This window comes from Callionymus lyra, chromosome 6, assembly GCF_982586985.1.
Source record: "Callionymus lyra chromosome 6, fCalLyr1.hap1.1, whole genome shotgun sequence".
In the NCBI taxonomy this organism is placed as follows: domain Eukaryota; kingdom Metazoa; phylum Chordata; class Actinopteri; order Syngnathiformes; family Callionymidae; genus Callionymus; species Callionymus lyra.
This window is the reverse complement of record NC_141823.1, coordinates 14,798,982-14,815,374: the sequence shown is the minus strand read 5'-3', so window position 1 is coordinate 14,815,374 and position 16,393 is coordinate 14,798,982. Positions and strand designations below refer to the sequence as shown.

General features: G+C 37.6%; 1 protein-coding gene across 3 annotated transcripts in view; it reads right to left on the bottom strand.

Moving 5' to 3' along the window:
* dmxl2 (Dmx-like 2) overlaps positions 1–13,670 on the bottom strand; it is a 34,486-nt gene extending 20,816 nt beyond the window's left edge. For 2 of the 3 annotated variants that reach the window (XM_087793825.1, XM_087793826.1), the window contains exons 1-17: positions 13,268–13,670; positions 6,105–6,230; positions 5,813–5,884; positions 5,630–5,708; positions 5,395–5,539; positions 4,717–4,783; positions 4,460–4,632; positions 4,095–4,275; positions 3,822–4,002; positions 3,538–3,756; positions 3,198–3,469; positions 2,209–2,478; positions 1,906–2,135; positions 1,187–1,389; positions 798–919; positions 572–661; positions 72–180 (exon numbers count right to left, since the gene is read on the bottom strand). In XM_087793825.1, coding sequence (XP_087649951.1) covers positions 72–180; positions 572–661; positions 798–919; positions 1,187–1,389; positions 1,906–2,135; positions 2,209–2,478; positions 3,198–3,469; positions 3,538–3,756; positions 3,822–4,002; positions 4,095–4,275; positions 4,460–4,632; positions 4,717–4,783; positions 5,395–5,539; positions 5,630–5,708; positions 5,813–5,884; positions 6,105–6,230; positions 13,268–13,354 — 2,626 coding nt within the window. In that variant the 5' untranslated portion in view covers positions 13,355–13,670. The remainder of the gene's footprint in view (positions 1–71; positions 181–571; positions 662–797; positions 920–1,186; positions 1,390–1,905; positions 2,136–2,208; positions 2,479–3,197; positions 3,470–3,537; positions 3,757–3,821; positions 4,003–4,094; positions 4,276–4,459; positions 4,633–4,716; positions 4,784–5,394; positions 5,540–5,629; positions 5,709–5,812; positions 5,885–6,104; positions 6,231–13,267) is intronic. The other variant, XM_087793827.1, reaches the window with a different exon arrangement.
* Between the last annotated feature and the right edge of the window lie 2,723 nt (positions 13,671–16,393).

The following is a 16,393-nucleotide window of genomic DNA, read 5'->3' as shown; positions in this document are numbered from 1 at the left end:
ATACTTATTGTACATCACATCAAACTACGTAACCAAATGATGCAGGTATTTCATAAAGAAATAAATAGTACCTTCACTTGCTGGAAATGTAGGAATGATTGTCTCTGGATCTTTTTGAGGCTTGTAACCGAGAATGAAGTCCTCTTGGAAGACGTGCAGCAGTTGTGTGTTGGTGCCACACTAGACAACATTTTTGTTCAATTAATATACTTGCAGCTTTAAATGATTAATAGAAATGGAACTAATATCCGTCTGCAGCAGGTGAATCAAACTCAATCACAGAAGGGGTCAAAATCCTTTGGCCGTCTAAAGTTGCCAGGCGAATAAAATGTTTATTTATCAAGTATAGGTATAATAATGACATTATTTTTTATTCTTAAAGGATCAATATATAAGAGTCTTTGTCTCTGTCAAACACTCACCAAGCAAATTAATTTCCTTCAACATAATTGTTGAAACCAATAAGCTATGTTCCTTATCCTATATTAAACACCAGCATATGATATGTCCCCAGGCCATGATTTTGACTCCTGTGCTCTAAAGCACGTATGAAATACGAAGAGGTTCAAACCTGATTTGTTATACTGTCCAACTCAATGATGCAACCAGGTCTGGCAGTGGACTGTTGGCTCACAATGTTGAACACTTCGCCCACCAGTTTCTAAAGAGCGTTCAGGAAAGAAAATGTGAATTATTACACAGTCATTTTTCACAATGATCAGGTTTTATAGCAGCAAAGGGAAATGGGTCCACAATGTTTTGTAGAGATTTATTTTGTCTACGTGAAAAACACTCACAGATGTTTCTGGATCCGACAGCTCATCGAGTAGTTTTCGGGCATCCACCACAGCTTGATACAGACGAAGGTTTTTACCATCTGATGCCACAAAACAGGCACTGGCACTGTTGCAGTAAGTTCCTAAAGAAGAATGAGATTTAATTTAAATATAATCAGGAAACAAGTCACACAAGTGACAAATGAGTTTGATATATACAATAATGTGCCAACTATGTCTCCATTTTCTAAGAAACTTAGTAAGGAAGCCGTCAACTTAAGAAGCTAGACAAGCATTACTTTACAATGAAGGTAACACGAGTCGTCCAGCAACACAAGACTTGATCCTTCTCAGGCTTTTAAAGTAGGCAGTGCAAAGCTCTCAAGGACAGCAGTAGCAACTGTACTCACCGAGTACAGAGCTGGGTACAAGTGAAGGTAGCCAAGCAACATTGCTGAAGGCAGAAGTGTGCAGAGAATTGATTCGGGCCAGCTCAGACACGCCTCCAGTGCAGGACAGTGGTCCAATATGGTCAACTCTCCACAAGATCAGCTCGCTGTAGATGGCGTTTGGGTCATGAAAGGTCCTTGTAGCTGCGTTACGAAGTTGTTTCCTGAAAATAAAATGGAGCTCAGTCAATATTTTCCAATTTGAAAATGAGTTCAAATTGATTGACTCTGTATATATATTCAACATGAGGCCAAAATAATACTTTAAAACTGATCATGTAGAAATGCTTCTGATGGATACATTTAACTTGTTAAAGATATTTGTTTTTACCTTTTTTTCCTGTAATTTTCTTTCTGGGTCAAGTGTTTTTATATAACATCTTTAAATGGAATTTAAATAAATTACTAAACAACTTATTTGATGTCATATTACCACTTTTTAAGCATTCAATATAGGAAGAAAAAAAAGAAAAACTAAAGCATTTCATTTTCTTTTTAGAATCTAAAAATACAGTTAAAAATATATGATTATTCACAATCAGATTAGGATTTCTCATTTTATTTCTTTGTTTTTATGGTTTTGGCCCTCTTTTCTTCCGACATGACGGCCTCTCATAACAGTCACAGAATATAATGAGGCCACTGTGGAAATGTATTTGTCCATTGTTAGGACGTCGTACCTGGGAAGTCCCTTTGGAAGTGGGAAAGTCTGAGGTTGCTCTCCTTCAAGGCTGCCGGGCGCTGACGGGGGTGTGAGTAAGGAATTATGATGTGATGAAGTGAGCAGAAGTGGCAGGACCGTGTGGCAAGATTGATCATTCAGATGGAAGCGGTGGCCACAGTAGCGGAACTTGTGTGACACGGTCAGAACATTGGAGAATGCAGAACGCTCAGCAAATGTCACTGCCCACTGGAAAAGTAGAGAAAGGACGTTTTAATGTCTACATTATGATAAATGGTGGGATTTTCACAAAGAAAATTACCTGGTTAAGGGACCCATCGACATGCTTGGAAATCATCATGACATCAGGACTAATGCCAGAATGGAGGATAGAAGAGGTGGCCAGGGTTTGTGAACCCAGACCAGCTGAGGTTGAGGCAGAGCGGGAGACTCGTTGAACTGACCTCTCCTTGTCTGCTGCCACTGAAGTCTCCACCTCGGTTAAAGTGCAGGCGTACATCAGGATATTTTTACTCAGTGAGTTAGCATCTCCTGTGGGAAACGCCACTGGAATACGAGAGGAGAAGGACACCTGCGAGAAAATAGATCATCATTTGATCCACAAATCCACTTAATTGAACACATTTGCTCATAAAATACATCTAAAAAGTTATGAGGCTGAATAACGAAAACATATTTTGTGAGGTAAAGTAAAATAAAGCTGAATTAAATTAAAAGATGAAACACTGAGTTATTTTGTGTTTTGTGAAGTATTCCAATTTTTAAAACAGCATAAAACAAGTTTTTCTGGAAATTTTATTATCAGCCTGCTTCAGGGAAATATCCGTAATGGAAGCCTGTTGAGAAATGTCATGATGCAATTTATAACAGTTAAACCAAAACGCTTCCTTTTTTCAGATGCCTACAGAGACAAGAAACTTTAATGCTTTATAAGTTAGATAAGACATCCCAGAATTTTAATTGTCAGATTGCCATGCGTTATTTCTACCCTTACATATATTTTACCGTCTTGAAAAAAACTACTTTAATAGTAGTTTATAAAAATCCATAAGCATTATTAGTTAAAATAGTGTCTGTTCTAAAAAAATAAAATAATAATCACTTGACTTTTCTGTTAATACTATTAACCGGGTGAACTTTTTCAATTGTGATGTTAATCTAAACTATCTTTTTTACAACAGGCTCTGATTGATGAGGAAATGTCCAAAGTTCATCAAAGGCATTTCAGTTCTGCTCATCCCTGGTTTGACTTCATTATGATGATGCAATTGTTAAAGAGTAAACACTCACCTGGACTTGTCTGAAGATTCCTTGGTTGAATTCATCCAAGTACTTCACGTGCCACACAAGGAAAGAGCCATCTGCAGGATGGATAGTAAACAGCATGTCGGGACTCTTGTTCCACTCTGTGATCAGGGTCTCCATCTTCCTCTCCAGCAGCATTGAGGGCAGAGGCATGCTGGAGCTTGACCCCGGTGAGGAGGCCTTGGTGCTCCCTTGTTCTCCTGGCTCTCCATCTTCACCGACCTCTGAGGAGGCCTTGTCTGACATCTCGTCCAGGTCTGATAAAGACATGAAAGAAGGTGCTTTAAAACTGATAAATGTAATTTTAATTATTTGCAGTTCATACCGAAGTCAAACTTCATTGGGGATCCTTCAGGGTCCAGCGGGTCTTCAGTGGTTTGGTAAAGCTGCTGTTCAGTAAACTTACGGAGTTGTAACATAAATAGGTCCATTGAGGAAGTGAAGCTGAGGTCCTTATTGTTAAGCCAATGCACAACGAAGCCTCCTCCACCAGTGCCGTCATCAGGGTTGAACAAAGCTGAATCAGCCAGCACTGATGGGATGTCTAATGGATGAGAGGAGAGGATGTTTAATAAGAGCTTAAAATCATGTGACATTCAATTCAATTACCTGTGTTTGGATTAATACTAGCTGATATGTGAAAGTGACACAGGGCATTAGCGTGATGAGCGATGTGACGGTGGGTGTGTGTGTCCTGGGTGCCGAGCTGAGAGGGGAGGATATCACTGTGTGCCACGAGAGCAGAGGATCGTCGACGACCTCTGCGAAGATGCTTCAGATGATGGATGGACTGTTGAAGAGCAAAAGGAAAACAAGGGCTTTGCTTATCTTAGAAAATACTATTATTATCATCTTTGCGTGACATCATGGTAGATGTTGTACCTCCAAAGCATGTTGAATCTTGTCCTTGTTTCCTGCCAAGCCTGGTAAACTAGAACTGACAGAATGACTGTTCTCCGATATCTGTCCGCCCAGTAAGCTGTCTTCAGGTAGAAGAGTCTCAGACCACAACCTGCATACGCCATCTTCGCAAGACGTAAGCAGCACATTGCAGACAGAACCCCTGTGGATGTATAAGAAAGATGACTTTATTATTAAATAGAGAAACAAGTTCAAAATAACTAATCGTATACACATTTCTAATTCATATAATGGAGAGTAAAACGGCATATTCTTGTTCATAAAGGTTTCGATCTTTTAAATAATGACAAAAACAAACGTATACTTTTCAACATGCTTGCTCTTACTTGGGCATGAACTTGCTGGTCTTCCTCCAGGACATGCCAGAGACTGACCGAGGATGTGCCAAGTAAACGAAGGAAAAATGAACTGGAATATGCTTTTTGTCAGAGGGGTCGTGAACCACAACTGCAGACCTCCAGCCCGTGGTAGGATACCACACCTTAAGTAAACAGTCATCCTGTGCACAACGACAAAACAACATGATTTTTAGGATTATTTAACAGCATTTGAATTCAAGATTATGGTTACATGACCTACATACTTTCCCAATTGTGGCAAAGTATTCCCCATCAGGTGACCACTTGGCAACGTGAACTGATGCAGCAGTCCTGAGGGGAAGACACAGACGGAGACGCATGGAAGCACATCCATAATTAACAAGACCCAAAATATGTTGGTAACGTCTTTTGTTAAAATGTCGTTTAGAATGTTTTCTTCCGACACAAATCTTTAATAACTATGTTAACTAATTTCTTGTGCTCTCTCAATAATAGAGTTGTTGCTCTACTCATTAAAACCGCTAATTATTTGTGGTATCAGAGCAAAATGGGGCTCCGTTCTATTCCAGTTCTATTGGTGTTATAGTTGTTGTCCGTCGAGTGTTGGTGGGTCTGATCTGGATTTGGACGTTGTAATTATCAACATATATAGCAACATTATTGGCAGGATTCTTAGTTAAATTCAGCAATTGAAGTAGACGTTGATCTATTCATCATTATAATATTGACTTTTGTTTTTATACATTGAATTTTATTTTATTATTATTCAATTGCCAATATTATTTATCATGATTTTATTATTGTTTTTTTTAATTATGTAACAAATATCTTGTTAATGTATACTTTTCTGTGAACTGCTGCTTTAATTTCTCAAATGTGGGAAGAATGAATGTGTAGCTAATAAAATCAAAGTTGAACATTAAATGTGTTACTACACATACTTGCACTGCCAAACGCAGTTCCAGTCATTCAGGACCGGATGAGGCTTGTCATCTGTCATCTGCCCATCCTCCTCCTCTATTAAAGCATCGGCCAATGGCGGAGCCCACAACTGTAGCTTCTCAGTTGCTGCTAGAATACGGTTCCCTGAGGACACAGAAGCAATTCAGCCACCTAGTGACTACCACAGAGCACAGTTTGGAAGTTGTGCTTACACAGGGGCCGTCAAATTCCTACCTTGTGGATCCCATGCCAGGTTATAGGTGATGGCATCAAGGAAGAACTGTCCTGTTTTCTGCCACTGATAGTTTAGCTGCTGCAAGTGGCAAAATAGGGAAACATATTTGCAACATAAACACACGCAAATATATGTAAATACATTGAAATAAATGTGTTTAAGAGATTCTTGCAGACTCTCACTTTGTGACGTTTGTTTGGGTTGGTGGAGAGAGGTTCAAAGATGCAGACTGTGTTTCCATAGGAGGCAGCGATCTAAAAATAAAAAGGCTGTGTTCGTCATCCCGATATTACTCACTCCATCAGTGTTAGTGCAGTCATTTACACCGGAGAACGGGCACGACAAACACAGACGGGGCATAACAAGTGTACACACTGCATGACTGCAGCTCTTGTGGCTTTAATGGAATTGATATTATAACCAGTACCATGAGCAGCACACAGGAATATGCCTTAGTGTGTAGTCGACACTTACCCTGCCAAGCTGGTGGGAGCACTCCACACAGCCCACCTGTATGTTCCCATTCTGAGCTCCAGGGATAATCTGCACACACTCAAAGTCACTGGCCAAGATGACTACATCGCAGCCTGAGCCGTAGGCCTATAGAAAAAAACAACAAAAGTGGGCACAGATCTAATCAGATTCAGCAGTAAAGATGACACAGGAAATTCCATTTAAATGTCTATTAACGGTTATATTCTTGAACATTTCTTGATGTCGAGTGGTAAATAGAAAGACGTTAATTATCAAAGTAAGAAACAACACTCGGAGAACACCACGCTTTCTGTGAAGAACGATGATGGTGGTGTCGGCTTAACACTGTGGGAGGTCACTCTTTCAGCCAAGACAAGAAAACCTTACATAATACTGAGATATTAAATGGAGAATCTGATAATGCTAGTGTATTTCTTCAGCGTCAGAAAAACCTTTATTGCCAGTAGACACAACACAGGAAATTGTGGTGGTGGCATTACAGAATATTAAAATGAAATAATAAGAACACAATAAAATAAAATAAAGTAAGAGACATAATATAAAAAGGCATGTAAATATAAAATTAATTATTAGAATTAAACAATATTCATGATCTGGACAGCAGACGGGTAGAAAGAGTTCTTGAACCGTGATGTTCTGGTCCATATCATCTCAATCTCTATCCATATATAATCGTCTCTGAACTGCTTATCCCATGAAAACCTCACATTATTTTTCACCACAAACTAAGCTCAGAAATGATGATGAGGATTAATGACTGTGTTGTCATACAGTCATTAATCCTCATCATCAGCACAGGAGAGTCAAACCTTTAAGAGTCTCTCTACATGGCCAAAGAAGAGAGAGCCATTGTTAACCAAAGAGAATATTAGACACATCTAGTGTGAAGCATGCTAGGAGAGTGGGTGTAGAACACTGATTGTGACTGACTGTTTCATAATAAAACATTTTATCATTTGTTTGTGTTGAATTAATCCCTATATTGGTGTGTTTATGGTTATCAAATTCTATTTAAGTACTTGAATCTCTCTTTTGCTAAAGCAAACAAACACCAATATGAAAACTTATTCCAAAGGCTGGAAATAGTCAATTTTTGATGATAAACTAATATAATAACCGAGTTTATGGTTAGAAAAGAGACAGGAAACTTGGCCTCCAACAAATATCTGACTCCCAACAGCAGCGTGTGCGATTCATTATTCAGGAGAACAGGAGGAGAACCCGGGAACCATGAGGCCACACAGGTGAACACCAATGCCACATCTAGCGTTTAAAGTGACAACGCGGGCTGAGGCTGAACACAAAACTGTGACACAATTTTTTTTTATTTCCCCGTGCTCTATATGTGATGTGGAAATTGAAGACTTCAGTATTATACACCACTGCAGCATTTGCTGCTGCACAGTACAGCTGGAATCAGAACGCGGTCACCGTCACGCACCGTCTACGCCTAGTCTCATTTACGCCCAAACGCACACGCGACACAAGTGATCACTCCAGAGTGAAATCCATTTTCTTTGTTGAACAAGTCATTTGGAAGCGAGGAGGCTCGAGTCAGGCCACACAATGCAGTGCCTATAAAAGACTAACCTCTCGTCAGGTTTTGTTCCGTCTTTGTGTGTGCGTATATCTGTCACCGTCATGATTCACATGTGCACACCATGACAGAGGGAGCTGCAGGGACGGAAATAGACTGTGGAAGTTTTCATTTGTTGTAAAATGGAAGTAGAGCTCATGTCAAATATTGACAGACAGACACATTTAAAAGAAGCAGCTTAACGACAATGAAATTAAGCTCAATTGTTCGTTAAAATATCATACCATGGTATTACAAAGTATATTAAGTTCAATTTAAAAACAATATTTAATAGTTTAGACAAATGCAAACCTGAAAACTACTGCATTAATATTCAACAGCACAGTACTGTACTTAAACATTATTTTTAATGTTTTGAAATCACATTTTATTTTTTATTATTGTTCTTTTAAGATGAACAATTCCAAAAAGTGTGAAAAATTAAAGAATTGGATTTTTTTAATTTAAAATCAACATGTAGATATTTACTGCGTTTGTTAATTTTTTGTGTTCCAATTAATCTATTGGTCACTAGATGGCAGTCAGTATGTCCTATGCAGCCGGAAGGAACAATGAGCCAGCAAGATACGGTGATGACAGAGGACGAGAGGATACAGTAGAATCCAGGAGCTTTTTAAATCTTAATGTTTGGACATATTTTGGTTTCAAAACAAATGAAAGCAGATATGAATTCATCAAGAGTCTTGTGGTCTGTAAATTCTTTAGCCAGAGTCAAGTACTTGACAATACTACACATATATCCTTGTTACTACATTATTATATATATTGTATCTTTGTTCCTGTATCGTGATATCCTATTGCCATATTCTTGCAAATACACGCCTCTACTAAAGACATACTTCCAAAACAAATCGACACAAATTGAATCTCCATCTTGCTGATTTAAATATGTAGTTATTGGAAAATGAATTATTATTAAATACAACAATAATATATTGATCAGTATAACATTTTTTTTCCTTTGTTGTGATTTAATCTGAAAGCTGATAAACAAAATGGGGAAGTTCATTATTTCCAGACGATGGATTAGTGCAGCAACAGACAGAATGAGGATCTGCTGAATCTGTGGCTTCTAAATATGCTGACTTCATGATCACGACAACACAGGAGAAATGTGGTTTCCTTCCTGGCTTATCACGTGAGGTAGGAAAACGCTGGCTTTAAACAAACATTCTCTTCTGTGAAACATTGACAAAACATTATGAACTGGTGATGAAGTGACTTTATGTCTCAGTAATTAAACGGTGTAAAGCAACTTTTATATACATTGTTTCGTGTCCTTATTCTGTCTCTTGCTGGACTTATTGATTGTCACGAAATAATTAACTTAATTATTTGTTTAGTGCATAACAAATGTTTTAAAATTAAACCTTGAGATGATCTTACAACTCCAAAATGTTTAACTCTCTTGAGCATAAATGCCGACAAAATAATACGACATATGACAAGAGAATTTTTTTTAATTTTTTTTAAGTATGCATCATACTCTCTAGTTTGACTCTTATTCATTATTTTAAAATGTGAATTATTACCAGCATGTTTCAAACAATAATTTAAACGATGAGTAGAGGGGAAAAAAAAAGATCTGGTATCATAAAAAAAAGACTAGTAAAATCTGATTCAGACAGATAAACTTTACTTCTGCTTCTACATTTGAATTGGCCCGACTAATAAAATCATCAGAGCATGTTCTCCTGACAGCTGCTTCCTTCCAACGCTTTCAGTTTCAGTTATGTAAGGATAACAGATGAGCCCACATATTCATGCTTTTAACTTTTAAAACACTGTATATAGTTTGCCATTTCCTTCTGCTAGAATATGAACAAAATAATTGTATATGTCAATATTATACTGCGAATTGAAGGATTCATTGATCCTAGTGGAAAGACAAAGTCCAAGTTCACTGAAGAACACCCGGCAAAACACAAACAAAAAACCTCATTGGACAGTTGAAGGACACTTTTGATAACCAACCACCGTGAACATTAACATAATATACACAAAGAAACAGGAAGTGCATGCATTGGGAAATGAGACTAATACCTTTGTGCTTTAACTTTGCAACACAAAACATTTGAACAATCGTCAATCTTTAAAAGCTGACTTGAAGTTCTACGGTTTCAATTCTGACCAAATGCTGTGTCAAACCAGTTCCATTTACTCATTAAATCTCTTTATTACTCTAGTAAAACAGTGAAATGACAGAAACTTTAGTAGTAGCTCGGACAATGACATGGATACACAAACAGTGCATACGTGCGAGTCTTGTCTATGAGGCAGTGTATTTGGGTCACAATCTGGCCCTGAGGATTGGTGTGAGTGTAAATGCTTCGGACAACATGTCTAGAGTTCTTCAAATGCCCAAAAGGAAATGGGCCTTAGAGCAATGCCAAATATGACCTCAGGTACTAGGCCTTTAAGTTCACATTGAGAAAGCCTTGATCTCGGGGTCACAGAGAGGAGGCCAAGTGCCTTGAAGAGAGATTCAACCACAATTGAAAAATATTAAATAAGATGAGATGATGAAGGCATCACTCATTGAGATTAACACATTTAGAAAGCTACATCTCCAGACCACATTACATTTACATTTAATAATAATTGCATGTATTGAACACTACAATTCTCCTACAATATCAAGCATATTACTGTCTGGAATACGTTGTGTAAGGTGGTAAAACAGGCAGGCTCGCACATTGAACGCTTGTTAACCCTTTTCAACAACAATTTCAAAATGTATTAACAGAATTTACGATGAGACCTGAAGTTTGTTTACAAAACATTGTTTTGTTTAATGTTGTGTACAGTGGACCCAAGGTTGTGATCCTCATACGTTCATGTAAAATTATTTTAATTAAAAGAAAAACGAATTCAAATGCATGGAACCGATTATTAAGTGATACTACTGGAACATGTGACTCATAGAAACATTCCATTATTGCATTGTTCTGTTCGGGAAATAACCATGTGGATGTGGCCATGTTTCTATCAATTTTCATTTCCCTGTTACATTAGAACACACACACGTCACGCTTTACTCCTATGCAAAGAAAATATACAGTGATGGGTTTGCTCATATACTGTATATACATGAGGTTTGTGTACAAAGACACAAACAGTCCTGACCATTATGGACAAAAGGAAGTTTCCATCATGGAAGATAAGCATGCTACATCATTTTTTCAGGGTTATTTACTGTTATATTAGAGTCCATGTCCATGCCTTGCTGGACTTAATGGGATATTGACTAATCTTATCGCTCCTGTCAATTTGAAGCACAAAGAGAAATGCTGGGAGGTTGCCAGACCTCAGACTGAGGAAGATGTATTTATAGCACAGTGATCAATGCTTTGCGCAGATGAAATGGCTAAAGCACATACTGTTTGATCTGTGCATCATCTCTGCAGAAGGAGCTCAATCTTTTGATATTTAAATCAATTAAATATCATATGATATTTAATGTCAATAATCATAAATAAAGTGTATCTGATTGGAGAGCTCTACATGTTGGGCATTAAAAGGAAGCGACCCAATTATATGGTCAGTTAATAACATATCAATTTGTTATTTGTTTAGAAACAAAAACAGCTACATTTTTTACTAAATCCATGACGAAAGTCATATCAAGTGTTCTTCAACAATAAAAGAGCATCTGTAGCACCAGCAGTAATATTTCCAGTTGTCCAAATTCACATCCATCAGAATCTGCATTGCTGAATATAAGAATGTCTTACTGGCTGTAAGTACTAGAGTACATGTGTCAAACCCAAGGCCTGGGTACTCATTCACGCATACCCTGTCATTTCGTGTGATCAGAACTTGATAATTGAGATTGGCTTGTTTTTGATGTTGCATTATTTGCATCGTATTATTTTTGATATTCATCTTTTTCAGCAGCTGAAGAAAAAATAGCTATTGATTCTGATTTCTTATTCCATCTAGAAATCAACTCCTAGACGGATTCAAAACCTTTGTCTCCAAAATATAAATTTTCACGACACACTACTACGTCACAGCCTCCATTGAAGTTTCAGCTTGAGCATTTCTCAGACAAAGAGCATCAAAGAGTAAGAATCTATATGATAAACTCAAAGGAATGTAAACTGAAAGATGCTAGCAAATTTTTGCACTCGAGGAGCAAAGCATATTGTGCCCAAACAATAAAACACAAGTATACGATACTGTACTCGGAGAAAAAACAACTATTCAATCAAAAATAAAAGAAGAAGTAGACTCTCTTTAACTTTCTTTCTTTCTCTCTTTTTTTTCTTACGGAGTAGATCAGGGGCCGTCAAGCAAAAAGAAAGACGAGAAAATCCCTGAAAAAAGGACATTTGTCATTTGGTCGTGACATTAATTAAGCTAAATAAGCTGCAATTTTATTCTTGTATATACAAGTTTATTTCAAAACATTTCTTCAACTAACTTAAAAAAAATGTTTTGAGGGATTAATATATATAGTCTAAAAATTACACACAAGAAAGGAGGGAAAAAGTAAATAAGTGTGAAAATGTAAATGAATAATAAATACAAAATAGATTTGTTAATGCATTAGAACCATTTATACATGATCATACTTTGACATTACGAGGGCCGCGTCAATACAGTCAAAAGGCCGCACTTTGCCTAAGTGTGATGTAGATCAAGTGATAATAACCTTGATCTGGAATTTATGTTTGGAATCGTTGCACTTTGTGAGATTTTTCTTGGTCATGATGCCTTTAAAACCTTCTCCTACTCATGCCGTACATTCATTACGTCTCAAGGTTCACCAGGAACATCATTTGAAATTGTTAAATATGTTGAACCAAAAACTCATGAGCAGGTGAGTATAATCAATCTTTTCACGTTGTTAATGGTAACATTGCTTAAAGATTGTTTTTTAAATGATTTATTGATCCAGAAAAAGAGAATCCTATATATTTTCTGATGACAGTCATCCAGGCCTTTCCTCGTGTGTCCATATAAGGCTGCCTACGTCACGACTGGCGCAGATGATGCTGGGATGACAGCAGGCTAATGATCTGTGAGGAGGATTTAACGCCAAATCCACTTCTGCAGCCACTAAAAACGCATCGCAGTCTCAACACTCTTCTCCATCGGTTAAAACAGCAAACCTCACACGATTCCCATTACGAAACCCAACTGTCATTCTTCTTTGTGGTACTAACCCATCGTGTAAATGTCACCAATTTACGCATTACAAAAGGGATTCCCTTGCAGCAAAGGTCATTGGAGTGGCTAACGTGAACTGTCCTCGACTCGTAAATAATACATGAGCTTCGGGGGGCAAAAGGTGCGACCATAACACTTTTTTTTTTTGGGCGAGAGGCTCGTCATGTGTCCCGGCAGCAGGAGGAGGTCGGAGTCGGGTAAAGGCTTCGGAGATGCTTCGCCGTTTTTTATGGTGCTCTCCTGGTGCGGCAGTTTTGGCTAGCTAGTGCTTGAGCTAGCTAGCGGGGGGCTAACGCGATGCTAGCTAGGCTAACGCTAGCAAGTCAACCAGCTTCACGAGAATATAACATATAAAAAATAGCAAACTCACCGTGAAGGGAACGTCGTTCACGCTCCCCACGGAGTAGCAGCAGTCTCCGGGGTTCACGGCTCCCGTCAACACCTGATGCAGATGCATTTTTCCGTCTCTTTTTTTTTTTGAAGCAGCAGATGGCTTTTTCTCTTTTTTAATTATTTATAGCGAGTCCACCCTTTCCGCTTCTCCATCTACTCGCACCGACTGGGAATTCCATCAGTAAAAAAATGTCGTCCTCGCAACGTCGTCTCCCTTTCGCACAGAGAGAAGAAGAAGATAAGAAGTGGGGTTTTTTTCGGGGGTGGATGCGACCCGGCAGTCTGGGAGGTAGGTTCTGCCCCTGTCATCTAGGTAGACCCGTAAACTGGGCCACTTGTCGAGTCCACTGTCAACACCATCATCCCCTCGCTGGGATCGTGAGAGTCGAGCAGCAGGATCTCTGCAGCGAGCCTGACATGCGCGTTCACGACGTCGCCCAGGCACGACCGAAGCGTCGTAGAGCCGCGGCACGTAGACTAGAAAAGCGGCGCCGCACTCGCGGATATCTGGGTGCAGACGACATGACACGCGTTTAAAATGCAACGGGGTTTATTATGCGACGATTGGGCGTCAAAATAACTGCGTCACTTTAACGAATAGTTGATGTCATGTACATTTGCATTGGGGTTAACCGCTCTTTGGGTTGTAGCTCTATACCCATAGCGCGCCAGCAGCCTCCTGTCAACTATTTGAGTTCATTGATCTTGTAGGTTTGAGTCAATCCTAAATTGTTTGTACGATCTTCTGGGAGAAAATAAACCCTGTTTAATCATTATCAATGTGAGTCCCAATGGGTTTGTACATGCACGGAAACAACTTCAATATAGTTTTTTAATGTATTGATGAATTCTATTTTATGTAACCACTTGAAATCTATATACATTTAAACCACAGCACAATTGTTTATATTATGCTTAACCATAACCATAACATAAAGCCAGGCAACAACAATGATGTTTGATTATCTGTAACTTATTTTCTTTTACTATTTGACAATTTAATAGTAATATTAGTATTAGTAGTAATAATAATAATAAACATTTTATTTGTAGACACTCAACCATACATATATATATATGCATTTGAAATACCAAATTAACTTAATTATGAAACACATTAAAACAATATAACTTGAAAAGAAGCTGCAATGAAATGTGAATAAAATGGCAGAAAAGACAATAGACCATTTTAAAATAGATGAAATTTGAATTGAGATTTGAACTGGTCAAATAAAGTTTCCCAGTTATAGGGGTAATAAGTTCCAGAGACGGCGAGCAAGGCGTCGGAATGCTCTGCTCCCCTTGTTGGATTTATTTACTGGGAAAACAAACAAAATGTGATTGATGAATATAAAACATGTCTTTAGTTGTATTGAATTGCATATCTTACTTTATTGCCTTTGAATTAAACTACTAAATATAATAAAACAGATTTGACTTAACCAAACTATCTCTTGTAACCAAACAAAAAAGGGAGTTGTAGACAGAAGGTATTGATCTGTTTATCTTCAGATCAACTCTGTGTTAGCGTTGATGAGATTAAATGAATCACAACAAACTCCTCTATCTGGCTCTCCTTGGTGATACTTCTCACATCCTCCTTTCACCATTGTCTACAGATGACTCATTTGACTGACAATGACACATGGAAATAGACAGTCATAGAACGTCAGAGATATGGCCTGGATAGTTTAAGAGCAGTGATATCATCAAAGTCTGAATCCAGTGTGGTAGCCATGACAACAAAGAGGAATCTGCTTCAAAAGCAGCCTTGAGATTATTAACCATATAAAACATATGCTTGGATTATAATTTCTTTTAAAGTTTAGTCCCTATTAACCTTCATTTTTTTAGGTTTGACAATATACTTTATCTAGTAAAAATAATAAATTCTGAGCTTAAGCAAACAAGTCTAATAACGGTAAAACATTTATTGGAGCATAAATATTCCTTACTGCGCACAGCTAGACGTGAGTTATGATAATGTGCACTTTCAATTATTGAAGATTTTAATCTCCTGAATAAAGTTTGTTCCCCCAAGATTCATTTCCGTTCTAATGTAAACCGCAGAGCCTAAAATATTCATAGGAAACAAAACTACAATGACTTAGCGTGTTTATGTTTGTGAGAGTCAGATGAACACCAGCATGCAGACAGTTTGGATTAACTCGGGTGTGTGTGTTTGTACTGCAGAGGTTGATGCGGTGATAGTCGTCTCGTCGGTGTCATTGGAAGACAAAGCTTTGATCTAAAGAGAACAGAATTAAATGCATTATAGATTTTCTCATTTCATGGATGGATGCTGGATGGAGCATTCTGGCCCTGAGGTGCAACACGGTCTGCATCTCTCCGGGACTGAACTGTGATAGAACACTGGCATAAATTGCAAGTGTTGGAATGCTACTATAAAGCAGAATTAGAAGGTTTTACCTTTTTTCCTGATATAAATAAAAAACTTGAATAAAGTTTAATCAATTTCTGACTTTTCATACAAAACAATTTTATTCTATGAAACTCTATACTTATATACCGGTAATAAATATGCATAGAAACAGATTTAAGGCAGATTTTTTCTTTTTTTTTAAACTTAAAATAAAATAAGAAATCCTAACAAGAGAGAAAATATAGACGTTTTTGTTAAGCATCTTGTAATAATATATTTTTATGTTAAAGTGATAGTTGATCTTAAACAGTATGGAGGCATATACATGTTTTTAGTGTCTTTTGGGACGAAGATAAAGACGAAGACAACTGAGCTCCACTCGCTACATTAAAATGAACAAACATTTTTGTCTATAACTTTAAAAAGGAACCGATTACTCTGAAAAGAATCCCAAACCTTTGTCAACATAAGGGTGAGTAGAAAAAATAGTTTTTGAATTTTGGGTGAACTATGAAGAGTTAAACATTTTGCAATTATAAATATGTTCTAAAAAAAAAGAAGCTGAATTTTCAGTTTAATTTTAATGTTAAATGGTCAAAGATGCCAATGCAATGGTATCAATCACTTCATATAATTGCTGTAGTTCATTATTGTCCTTTTAAAAAGCTATTCCTTGTTGGCCTTTTAAAAAACAGGATAGTTTAATTATTGTTAAATAAG